The sequence below is a fragment of the Rana temporaria genome, chromosome 13 (assembly GCF_905171775.1).
Source record: "Rana temporaria chromosome 13, aRanTem1.1, whole genome shotgun sequence".
NCBI lineage: Eukaryota > Metazoa > Chordata > Amphibia > Anura > Ranidae > Rana > Rana temporaria.
In genome coordinates, this window is record NC_053501.1 from 72638622 (window position 1) to 72652446 (window position 13825).

The 13825-nt window shown below is 44.6% G+C and overlaps 1 protein-coding gene across 1 annotated transcript in view; it reads left to right on the forward strand.

Annotated features, from left to right (window-relative positions):
- Positions 1 to 13825, forward strand: part of KNL1 (kinetochore scaffold 1) — a 201129-nt gene that overhangs the window by 142789 nt on the left and 44515 nt on the right. Inside the window, exon 21 of the mRNA XM_040332074.1 lies at positions 5582 to 5682. Coding sequence (XP_040188008.1) covers positions 5582 to 5682 — 101 coding nt within the window. The remainder of the gene's footprint in view (positions 1 to 5581; positions 5683 to 13825) is intronic.

The following is a 13825-nucleotide window of genomic DNA, read 5'->3' on the forward strand; positions in this document are numbered from 1 at the left end:
CAGTTGAGAATATTGCATATTAGAATAGATAAATTCCTTACTGTGTTTTGCTTTTCTTAATACTTTCTCTCTCCCTCTCTTTGTTGGCTTTTGTTGGATATTGCCTCATTATACATGTCTATTCCAAATGATATTGGGCTTAAAGCTGTCATATCACTCTCAAATACATCACAAACAAGTTGGTTTATTTTTATTTTTTTTCCATATATTTTTTTTAACGAGAATTAATTTTATTTTTAATACAAAACAAATTTGTGCAGTCAAAGAATACATGTCGACTCCCAACCATGTAACATCTATGACAGGGGTGTCGACCTCCATTTCCTTGTGGGCCGCATCAGCATTATGATTGCCCTCAAAAGGGCCGGTTGTATCTGTAAGATTAGATGTCCAGCGCATCCCTTCCTCCTTACATTAGATGTCAAGAGCCCCCCCCACCATCAGAAGTTGAGTCCCCCACTCTCCCTTACATCACAGTGCACCTCCCTCTTCTTATGCTGCTGCTGCAAACAATCTGGATGCATTGCTTGAAAGCAGAAATGAAGGGTCTGGAGTAGGACCAGAGGAGGGCTGGAGGAAAGGTGCAAGGGCCACATAAAATGGCCTGGAGGGCCAGATTCGGCACCTGTGATCTATGGTGTGTATATGTCAAAGCAAGTAAACAAAACTGCAAGAGCAGTACCCAATATCACTACAGTCAATATCGCTACGCATGGAGTCACCCCACAGATGATCACTAGGATCTCTACATATCTTTATATCTGTACATGTGGAAGCTCCACCAAGCATGTTCAAAGGATGTGTTGAATTAGAACATTCACACAAACCTAAAGATCCGCCTGAATACGATAATAGTGTATTATGGAACAGCTACACTAACTGAACTCGACTAAACTAGTTGATCGTAAGACTAGAGAATATCTTTGTCAATATGCAAGTAATACTTTATGCACCGTAAAGGTGTTATCAGCACTGTAGCAACCTATAAGAAAACTGGTACTGCCAACCAAGGCTCCTAAAGTTTGTAGCATTTATTAGGTGTACCCCTAGTTCGATGAATCTGGGTATTTACTCGGCGTAACATCTTTCACATTATACAAAAAAAGAAATTGGGCCAACTTTACCGTTTTTGTTATTTTTTAATTCCTGAAACAGTTTTTATTCCCCAAAAAGAAACCACTGTTAAAAAATACTGTGCGAGGGGAAAAAAGTTGCAACAACCGCCATTTTATTCCCTAGGGTGTCTGTTATATAACAAATAATAATATAAAAAAAAAAAAACAATGTTAGGGGTCTCCGAGTAATTTTCTAGCAAATAAATTATGATTTTTACATGTAGAAGAGAAGTGCCAAAATTGGCCCTGTATGGAAGTGGTTAAGCTTCTCTTCCAGTCTCATCACTGTTGAGATATTTTTACAATGCCATCATATGTCCTCTCAAGTGTCTCTTCTCTTCTCTGGGGAGAATACATTTAATCGCTTGTTCCTCATAATTAAGGTGCTCCAGTCCCCATATTAATTTAGTTGCCCTTCTCTGGACTCCCCCCAGCACATCCATTCTGAGGATTTGTGACCAGAACTGGACAGTATACTCCAGATGCGGCCTACCCAGAGTCTTATAAAGTGGCAGAATAATATTTTTATATTTAAAGTACATTCCTTTTTTTTAATACAGGCAAATATTCTGCTGGCTTTGGTAGCCGCAGCTTGACACTGCATGCTATTGCTCAGTCTGTCTTCAACTAGAACAACTTGATCCTCCTCTATCCTGGAATCCTATCCTATCTATGGAGTTCCCCCCCTAATTATAAACTTGGATTTATTTGTTTACCCCCAAAATGCATTACCGTACAGTTTTCATTGTTAAACTTCTTTTGCCATGCATTAGCCCACTCCATTAATTTAATTAGGTCCTATTGAAGTTTCTTTATCCTGTTGTGGTGTTCTTTCCCTGCATATTTTTGTGTCGTTAGCGAAGGGGTTGTGATGATGGATGCATTAATATTTCCATAATCCCGTAGGGAGGTTGGCGTAATTGGTTTCAAAACTTACCAACTTGGTTGTGCCTTTAGTTTGTAGGTAAAGCTAGCTATCAAAAGTTTAAATATATATATATATATATATATATATATATAAAATGTCGACCGATATATCGGCCGATATTTGTCCGTTTTTATGAAATCGGCATCGGCCGATTATTGTGAAAAAAACGGCCGATTCACGGCTATTACAATAAACGACATGCCAGTACGGACAAGTGCTCTAGCAGCGTGTGTCCCTGAATCCTCCATCCGCACGCCCACTATTGAAGTAAAGGAAAGATTTTACTGGCCTTGCATCGGAGCGCCCCGCCCCCTCCCTTGGCGCGCTGTACTGCATAAACAATCACAAGCTAAGGAGAGATTTCACTGGCATTCATCGTACCGCCCAGCCCCTCCCTCGGTGTGCTGTAATAGATACTTGTAAAGTGCCAATAATTGTTTCTCTATTACAGGATGCCGAGGGAGGGGCGGGGCGGTACGATGAATGCCAGTGAAATCTCTCCTTAGCTTCTCTATAGTGGCCGTGCGGGTGTATGAATCAAGAATACATTGCTTCAAGAGCACTGGTCAGTACTGCAAGTCAGGTGGCAGAGAAACAATCATTGGCCCTTTACAAGTATCTGCCACCTGACTTGCAGTACTGACCAGTGCTCTTGAAGCAATGTATTCTTGATTCATACACCCGCACGGCCACTATAGAGAAGCTAAGGAGAGATTTCACTGGCATTCATCGTACTGCCCCGCCCCCTCCCTCGGCATCCTGTAATAGAGAAAAGATCAGCTTCCACCTGACATGGTAACTCCCCCTAGCAGGAGATCGTGGCCAGCACTAGCTCTGTCTTCCTTTCCTGCTGAGGGGGAGCCTGCTGGCTGCTTCTATTACACTTGTTCAATGATTTGCTGGTCATCTCATCTGCATGAACCTAGCCTATCAGGTGCATGCAGATAGATACCTGCAGACTTAATTGTATGTCTTTTTAAAGTGAAATTTGGCTGAGGCTGACTGGGTGCATATCAGAGTTACATTGTGGAGATCCTCTTCACAATGTAACTCTCATCCTCATTCATTTTCACAATGCATTGCAAATCAATCATCTTCATTGCCACAACGCAGCACCACCCATCCCCCCCCCCACAACGCAGCATCACCCATCCCCCCCCCCACAACGCAGCACAACCCATCCCCCACCACTACGCAGCACCACCCACACCCCCCCTCCACAACGCAGCACCACCCATCCCCCCCCCCCCACAACGCAGCACCACCCATCCCACCCATCCCCCCCCCCCACAACGCAGCACCACCCATCCCTCTCCACAACGCAGCACCACCCATCCCTCTCCACAACGCAGCACCACCCATCCCTCTCCACAACGCAGCACCACCCATCCCTCTCCACAACGCAGCACCACCCATCCCTCTCCACAACGCAGCACCACCCATCCCTCTCCACAACGCAGCACCACCCATGCCTAGCACCCACCCCTCTCCACAACGCAGCACCACCCATCCCTCTCCACAACGCAGCATCACCCATCCCTCTCCACAACGCAGCACCACCCATCCCTCTCCACAACGCAGCACCACCCATCCCTCTCCACAACGCAGCACCACCCATCCCTCTCCACAACGCAGCACCACCCATCCCTCTCCACAAAGCAGCACCACCCATCCCTCTCCACAACGCAGCACCACCCATCCCTCTCCACAACGCAGCACCACCCATCCCTCTCCACAACGCAGCACCACCCATCCCTCTCCACAACGCAGCACCACCCATCCCTCTCCACAACGCAGCACCACCCATCCCTCTCCACAACGCAGCACCACCCATCCCTCTCCACAACGCAGCATCACCCATCCCTCTCCACAACGCAGCATCACCCATCCCTCTCCACAACGCAGCACCACCCATCCCTCTCCACAACGCAGCACCACCCATCCCTCTCCACAACGCAGCACCACCCATCCCTCTCCACAACGCAGCACCACCCATCCCTCTCCACAACGCAGCACCACCCATCCCTCTCCACAACGCAGCACCACCCATCCCTCTCCACAACGCAGCACCACCCATCCCTCTCCACAACGCAGCACCACCCATCCCTCTCCACAACGCAGCACCACCCGCGCCTAGCAAAAAATAAAAAAAATCGGCCCAAAATATCGGCATTATATATCGGCCGCCCTGATTTCTAAATATCGGCATCGGCCATAGAAAAACCCATATCGGTCGACCTATATATATATTCCCGGAACAACCATGATGCATCTAAAATGAAACCAATATGTTTTGAAAGTGCCCAAAACTGGATAGATACTGGTGAGGCCTAGTGGAAACAATCAACTTTACCTACCAAACACACAGACCTAGATTCTGATATGTCTTTTAGGCAACCTGGATGAGGAGCCCTTTCCACTTGATGCTATAAAACCAGCTAAAAAATAATATCATCATAGCACGTAAAACTATAATGCTTTGAGATAGCTTTCTCCAAGCCCTTCCACATATGAGGTGTGGCGTCTTCAGGTTAAGATTCATTTTGTAGGCGCTAAAACGTTTGCGCAAACCAGTCGCTTATTGGGTTTTTTTTTTTTTTTTTACCAAAAATATGTAGAATACGTATCGGCCTAGACTGAGAATTTTTTTTTTTTATTATTTTTTTTTTAAATTGAGCTATTTATTATAGCAACATGTAAAAATTATTATTTTTTCAAAATTGTCGCTCTATTTTTGTTTATAGCGCAAAAAATACCACCAAAAAGCTCGATTTGTGGTTAAAAAAAGGACGTCAATTTTATTTGGGAGCCATGTCGCACGACCGCGCAATTGTCAGTTAAAGCGACGCAGTGCCGAATCGCAAAAAGTCCTCTGGTCAGGAAGGGGGTATATGTTCCCAGTAAGCAAGTGGTTAATGGTCTTTTTTTTTTATTCCCTCCCAGTCTAAGTCTTGTGCTTTTTTTACAGCTAATGTTAACGGAAATCATGTTATGGTCACTGCTACCCGAATGTTATTTTATATGAACATTGGTAATAAGTTCTGCATGGTTTGCCATTATGTCCAGAAGAGGTGGTGTTACACGTGTTGTGTCAAAGCAGTACAGCAGCCAAACACAACCTATTCAAGTAAATGGAGCCATACTGCATCACATGCAGTTGTTGCACAGTGCAGTGGGCAAAAGGCACCCAGGAGATGACCTATTGCCTACCAGCCAACTATTAAATGCCCTTTAGAAAGCAATTCACCTCTTTAGAGAGCCCCTGTTAAGTAAACTGAGCCCTGTCTTTTTCCACACGTCTTAAGTTAATACAGTTGATGAGTTCTCTTGATTGATGCTAATGAGGTTATTAATCAAGAGCTGGATCTAAGTGGACAGACAAGCGTGTTGGCAGTGAAAGACTTGACTGACCTCCATTTAGTTCTTGTAAACCAATTAAAAGTTTGAAGTACAAAATGTTAGTGTGAAATTTAAGTATTGCATTTATATTTAAACGATTACCTGATGTTGTGTTTTTTTTTTTTTTTTTTTTTTTTAGCTTTGCAGAATGGGATATGGTTAATTGGACAGATACAAAAGCAACATTTGCTTTTCTGTATGATTCCTTGGAACTTACCATCCTGTTCGGAGATGAGATTGGTAAGTTATTTATTGAAACCACAAAAATGCTTTGCTCTTGGGTTTGGCAGCAATTACTAGGTTATCAAAACTAGGCATCTCTTCACCGTTGACATCATATACCTACCTCCCATAGCTCACTCAAATCCTCTCAATGGAGGTCTTGACTTGGATTAAAGCACAAAACAACCAATAATGCAAACCTGCCAGTGTCAGATCATGAAGGTGGCAACTGTGAAATATTTGCTGACCCTTGACCAAGTTTCATCAATGCAAATTGAACGAATGGACACATTTTATTCATGCAGTGCAGGACATAGGGCCACAACCTGGTTTCACAAGAAGATATGGCCTTCCAAACGAGCAAAGACAAGGTCATTGCATGTTGGTGGAGCACCTCCAATACTTAAAGTTGGGGGAGCCTTTTGATCCCACATGTTTTTAAAATGCCTTAATATCTGGGTTCAGAGTTAAAACTCTACATTCTAAGCATGAGGGACCACACAGTCTATCTGAACCCCAAAGCCATACTCTTCCTGATGTGGTGGATTTCCAAGCCAGCACTTTAGTTAGGGACTGCTTTTCCACCACAGTTGTAGAAGGGTCACATGACTGATATCAAGCTTAATAGCAGTTCTGCACCTCTTAATGCAGGTGATTTGGTCATCGGAGGTGGCTTGCCAGCCAATCAACATTCTGAAACTTGGGACGATTTGGTTGTCCGTTCCGTTCAGCAAAGGGCTCTTAATAGGACACCTGATAAGTACAGTTAGACAACGCCACAGGGCTTGTGTCCATCATGGAGGCACCAAAGTCGTGCTTCTTTAAGGGAAGCAAACGTGATCCCCTCTTGGGCAGAATCTGGGACCCTCAGGCCTTGGCGGATGCTCTGGTGATGCTGTGGGATCAGTTCAATCTGGTCTGTGCCTTTGTTCTTCCCCCCCCCCCCCTTCTTTTCATGTATCTACTAGGGTTGAGAAGGGGGGCAATTCTGGTCATCCTCGTACCAAATTGGCCCAAATGAAAATTTACACAAACACACAGTAGGTGAGGTTGGAAAAAAAGACTCAAGTCCAACCTATGTGTGTGATTTTATGAACATTTGTATTTTAGATATACTCAAACTCCTAGCAGGCTTTCTGTTCTCTCTTCTGAATCATCTCGACCTCCTGTACCAAGGTCCAGCGTTCTGCTTCTTGGTCACTGGTTTTAATTCTGAAGTTACAGTCCTGAGGAACAGGGGCCTTTAAATTCCTTAATTATACATCAAAGGACACACAGGACTTGATATTCATGGCTACTTGGAATTTATATACTCCCACCTTCAGGTAAATGTACTGTCCAAAAAAAATTCAGCATCCCTACCCAGTCATAACCCATAACAATGCAGTTAAGCCTCAGTTTTTAGCTAGTATTCTTAGGTGATGACAGTGCTTATACACTTCTCTCTGAAGATTTCTTAGTCCCATACTGCAGCCTATTCCAGAAACCCTGTGGAAATTTCAGCAGGGAGCCAAGCGCAGAAAATAAGCAAAGGAGCCAAAGTAATTCTACAAATCACACTGGACCACTGCTACCGTACTCAAATGACCAAATGAGAAACGGACAAAAAAAAACTGAATTGCGAAGTGCATATCCAGGACGTGTGGATAGATAAACCGACCGATATTGGAGGTTATTTTGATGTTGTGTGTTGGTATTTTCCAATATAAAAAGAGGGGTGTCTATCCTGCCAGTCCACCCTCCATGGACCCCCTTCCATTGCAGATAGGATGGGTAAAGATTATGTCATTAGACAGTTTATCACTTGTTCAACTGAGCTTGTAGTCTATGTGCTCAAATGTTCATATAATCTGTTATATGTAGGCCAGACCATACGCACGTTGTGCACTAGGGTAGGCAAACATTGCATATTTATACAGAAAGGCCTGGTTCAAAATAGGTGTACGTTGACACGTTCCATAAGCTCGGATCTTCATAAGGCATGTGGAGCATCTCACATGAGCTTGCGTCTGACATATGTTGCATAGACTCGTGTTTGCATAAGGCGCAAAGACACAGTTCTACATGAGACACCTTTTGCATAGATATATGTGGACACCATGCATAGACACATGATTGCACATGAACGCATGTTTTGCATAAGCATGTTTGCATAAATGTTGAATAAACACATGCTTACTAGCATAAACACCTTTTGCATGAGCACATGTGTGCATAAATGTATATTCTATAAACACATGTATAAATGTGTTTACAGTAAAATGTATAGATATTGTTTTTTGGGCATTTTACTGCATACGTAAATGCATGAACAGCAAGAATGCTTATAAACTTTCGTGTTTGTATTCCTAGGTACCTAAATAATGGCATACCTGGGTACCTGCATACCTACGGTGTTGTATAGCGGTAGAACAAAGTTGTCTAGGCCTGTATCCTTGTGGAACTATGCATTCACTTTTTGTTTCTAATATCACTTTATTATGCACCTGTTAGACTAGCTAAATTACTCCAGAAGGGAGAGGCGGCTGGGGGGGAGGCAGGTACACTGCCCTCGGGTCCAGTGATCTGGCAATGTTCACGTCTCCTGTTGGACCAATGGCATCAGGGGTATCTGAGCCACTGTGGTGCCTAATCTCGGATCAAGCCTGGTTAACACTTGGTGGAAAACTAGCCCGGGAATACCAGGGGCTGTACTTTTTCACTTGAGAAAAAAAAGAGGCCATAGGTTTTTAGGGCAGTCTCTTGAGCTGGTTTGCTCCTTTAGCCAGCAGATACCTGGTAGGTTAAGTGCACCTCTTGGGACTGTCTGGGTCTACCACAGAGGCGTCAGTCCTTTGCCCTGCATTGGCTCTTGGAGCAAAAGATAAGGGCTCATTATTGTGAGACAATTAAACGGTAGCAGTTCCAAAACCAGATGGGAACATGAGGTCTATCTTAAGATCTCAAGCCACTGAGCATCCTTCTGTTTCAGATAGGCTGATGACCTCTCTGCAAGAGGTGGATTTCAGGGTCCAGAATCTGTAAATGCACATCTTCACGTGTCAGTTTGTTTCCAGGTTCATCTAAGATTTCTGTAATTTCAGTAACAAAAGTCATTTTTTAAATTTATTTGTGTCATACCTTTGGGTTGACCACTGCGCCGAAGGGTTCACAAAGCATCTAGCCCCAGTGCTGGGCTCGCAGAAGATGCCTCATTACCTCAATCTTTGTTTAGGAAGCAGTCGTTTCCAGGGGTTCCTGTTTCCTATTTTGGCAGGAGCAAGCTGTGTTTAAGTCAAAGCATGTTCCCTCCTCTAACAAGACCTGAAGATCCAGGCATTGGATTGCTGAAGGGCTCTGTTCTCAGGGTGTTGCAGAGCAAAAACTGGTGGTTGATATTCTTGTTCAGGAATTTGGAAGATAATAACCACTGATGCCAGTCTTTCCTGTTAATTTGCGCGTGGCTACAGTTCAGTGGATTTGGTCTCCACTGGAGAGTATACTGCCCATAAATTTATTGGAGCTTTTGGCCAGTACGCCTTGCTCTGAATTATGGTACAAACTAGTTGTAGGTTCTATCCGGAAAAGCCTCTGCAGGGGCATATAGATCGACCACCAGGGCGGCACCAGGAGTCATGCAGCTCAGGATGGTGACTCGCATTCCGTCTGGGACAGCACAAGTGCTGTCTCTATCGTCTGTGCATATTCCAGGTATAGAATAGTGGCAGGGGGAACTCTGCAGGTGAATCTAGATCCAAGTTCCACAACAAGTTGGGACAGGGCCCCACTGGCAATAGGGGGAGATGCATTGGTAACGCCTTAAGGACCAGTTCTCCCTTATTTGACGCTTTCCCTCTGTTTCCGTGTCTGCCACATCTTTGGCCAATTAGCATAGGATGGCTTGGTACATTGACATAGCGAGTCTTACATGGGTTGCTCCTTGGACACTTCCTGCGGGACCTAATGGCCTTGAGTCCTGTATCTAAGCACTGTTGAGCCCTGGAAGCCAGTTTCGGAGAACTTCAATTACAGGACTTTGAAATATTTTTTGCCTGGGGTGAAGCCAGGAAGTGGCACCTGCAGAAATATGTGAGTGGGAGATTTTTTTTCTTTCTCCAATCGATGGGTGAAAGGAGATTGGCCTTAAAGCGGTCCTCCACCCTAAAGTGGAGTCCCGCTGATCGGAACCCTCCCCCCCTCCGGTGTCACATTTGACACCTTTCAGGGGGGAGGGGGGTGCAGACACCTGTCTAAAGACAGGTATTTGCACCCACTTCCGGCCACACGCTACGGGCGAAAGACGGGCATTCCGTCACATCCCGTCTGTCGCCCGTTGTGTGCTGGGAACACTCGGCTCCCAACACACAGCGTGTGAGCCAATCGGCGGGCGCAGCGCGACTCGCGCATGCGCCGTAGGGAACCGGGCAGTGAAGCCGCAGCGCTTCACTTCCTGGTTCCCTGAGCGTGGATGGAGGGGGGAGCAGCAGAGAGACGAGCGATCGCTCGTGCTCTGCTGCGATCACCGCTGGACTCCAGGACAGGTAAGTGTCCTAATATTAAAAGTCAGCAGCTGCAGTATTTGTAGCTGCTGGCTTTTAATATTTTTTCCCCGTGACACATCCGCTTTAAGTACTGTTAAGGGTCAGAGTTCGTCCCTATACATTTTTTTTTATTTTATTATTTTTTTCCCAGAGGCTGTTTCTCACTCGTTGATTCATACTTCATACAGCGTGTAACGTAGACGGCCACACCTGTCAGGCCATTCTTGTCTTTTGGGACTTGAATTTGATCTTGAATATAAAAAGTTGTGCTGGGCTGTTGATAAAATGATATGCTAAAGTATAAACGCACAAGCATAAAAGCAACGAGTATAAAAACGCACAAGCATAAAAGCAATGATAATAGGTGCAAAGTGCAAAATATTGTGCAAGTGGCAAACTAAATAACGTGCCAAACAATATAAACCAACTGCTGAAGAGGTATATAACACAATGAGAAATAATCATGGAAAAAAATTCAAATGGTACTAGTGCAAATAACATCTGCTCTGAAACGATCACATCTGCTGTGAAATATGTAAAATAAGCATGAAATGCAAAGGTGCATTAGGTGAATGTGGTAAATTCCAAAGTGTGATGCAAAAAAAAAAATAATAATATATACGACAAAAGGACATGCTCTAATTGCAAACTAGTTTACTTCAATTTTCAAATCATGTAGACATAAGGTAAACAGCAAAGCAGCTACTGTACAGGTTCAAGCATCCCTGCTCTTCATCAGGCTTAGTGTGTGTGTGTGTGTGTGTGTGTGTGTGTATATGTATATATGTATATGTGTGTGTATATATATATATATATATATATATATATATGTGTGTGTGTGTGTGTGTGTGTGTGTGTGTGTGTGTGTGTGTGTGTGTGTATGTGTATATATATATATATATATATATATATATATATATATATACACACACACAGGGCCGGCGCTACCACTAGACGGAATAGGCGACCGCCTAGGGTGCCCGGCAGCTGGTTATTATACTTTGAGTCCCGCACTATCCACCGGGCAGTCGCCCTGACATGTCAAACAGCAGCAGCAGCGCCCACACCCGCCCCCCTGCGCGGCTTGAGCTCTCCGCTCTCTGCTCTGAGCCTCTGACACTGTGTCACATGTGTCCAGCAATCTCCCGCTATGCTCTCCGTTCAGAATCAGGCAGCCGCCCCATCCCCCCCCCCCCCCCCACTCTCTGCTCTGTCTGTGTCCACAGAAAGCTCTCACTCCTCTCTACAGTGTATAGCAGCACAGCGCCCCCCCCCCCCCCTGCTCTCCTGGTCGTGTCTGGAGCAGGCATGGATGATGCATCATGGTGGCAACTGGCGGCGGGCTTGCGGGACAGGTGGAGCCTGGAAGAGGCACCAACACAGAGGAAGCAGGCAGGTACACAGTTACACAGTACAGCAGGTAACACTGGTGTGGTGAATAAAAACTGTTGCATATTGTATATATGTAATGACCGTTTCTTGTGTAGCTGCATTTATGAGGATTTAGGTTGAAGATTGTCGTCCTGTTGATTGCTAGTGTCAATTTAGAGTATCCTGATCCCTGAACCCTTCTCATGATCATTGACATGGAATATATGAATATTACAATATCTGCCAAATGCCCCCACCCCGCACACACACACACACACACACACACACACTGCATTGATTGGCACTGGTGACACTATTTGATGGGCGCTGGTGACACTGTATTTGATGGGTGCTGGTGAGGCTGCATTTGATGGGCGCTGGTGAGGCTGCATTTGATGGGCGCTGGTGAAGCTGTATTTGATGGGCGCTGGTGAGGCTGTATTTGATGGGCGCTGGTGAGGCTGCATTTGATGGGCGCTGGTGAGGCTGCATTTGATGGGCGCTGGTGAGGCTGCATTTGATGGGCGCTTCGTTAGAAAGGTGCGGTATACATGGGCAGGGCAAAGGAGGTGGGGTCAGGGGTAGAGCCAAGGGGGGCGGCAAAATTTGGTTTCGCCTAGGGTGTCAAAAATCCTTGCACCAGCCCTGTATATATATATCTCTATCCAAAATGTGCAATCGCACATAAAACGTGATGGCTTCTTCAGTGCCTTCTACTAAGGTGCAAATGTGCAGCGTGAGGGCTCTTCAGTGCCTTCTGCTAAAGTAAATGGCCCCTTACCTCACTGCTGTGGGGTTACAGCATATAAGAAAAGGCTAAGTGTATCTAGCGTAATCCCAGCCTGCCTGGATGGTGCCTTAGGTAATCCCTGGTTGTGGGGAGCGGCTGTTACGTCTGTGGTGTAAGGGGTCACCGGATGCTGTGCATATGATAGCAGGGAAGGTAAAAGGAATCACAAGATAGTGTAGTATGTTTTAACTATTGCGTTTATTGCATAAAAAGTATACAATGGACTCGCATTCAAACGGTAAACAAAACGTTTATCCACGAGCGCCAAGCTCGCCTGCATCACTTCCGGTTATCTTTACGTCCCTACATGTATCGTCAGCGATCATGTGACTTCATCAGGGGATAAGTAATAGGCTTATGCAAACACATAATGGAATGCAAAATGGGAACGTTTAATCGCTACAATGAAGACATGTTGCTATATCGCAGACGCCGGAACTGAAGAAATAATGGTTTCACGGCATTGTAAAAAACTATCAAGTATACATAAAATATTTTAAAATGTATTAAAATAAGGATTGGAAAAAATATAATGACTGAAAGACTAAAGAAAGTTATAATAGGATAAATGAGATGCCATAAATATCTAGAAAGGTGGGTTATTTATGAATAAAATGTAACAGTCTGCTACTGGAAATGACACGTGCGATAATAACAACCAAGTGACATATGAGGGAGAATAAGAAGTGGAGACAAAATATATGTTAAAATGTAAGATCTTTGCTAAGAAACCTAAAAATCACTAAGGAAACAATTTAGATCAAAGTCTACGATGAAGTCCCGAGGTACCAAAGTATCTAAAGTAAAGATCCATTTTGACTCTAGTTGACTCCATGTCCTCACTTTATGCCCACCCCTCCAATGTCTGGTGTAGCGTTCGATCCCCCAGAATTTCAAATGGGTGGGATCTTTATGTAGTAAAAAGTGCTTGGAGACATTCTGTTTATCGAAACCTTTCAGGATATTCTGAACATGTTTTTATTCAGATACTGAGAAGTCTCTTGGTACGCCCTACATACTGTAATCCACAGCTGCACTCCATGTATACCGCCCCCTCTGTGTTACAGCAAATTAACTGCATGCGAAGCAGAGCTTACAAGGGAAGAAACCCTTGCCAGTGAAGAACGTAAAATCCTTGGGTGAATTTGATCTTGACTGTCCTTGCAGAGGCCACTTTTCGAACCAATCGGGGGATTCTGTTTGTCCTTTATCTCGGAAAGTGGCTATCACTCCACTAAGTGGAGTGTCGGAGTTGGCGGCTCTTTCATGCAAGGAGCCATTCTTGGTCTGGCATCATGAGGTGATGTTGCGTCCTCATCCACTTTTTGCCTAGAGTGGTTTTCATTTGAATCTAGACAATATCTTGCCACCTTTTCTGATCCTCAGTTGACAGGAGTAAGATCACTGCATACTCTGAAGGCATTTCAGGCAGTCAGAATTACTTGAACTGTCAGTGCAGGTAAGGAATCCTGGTTTGTGC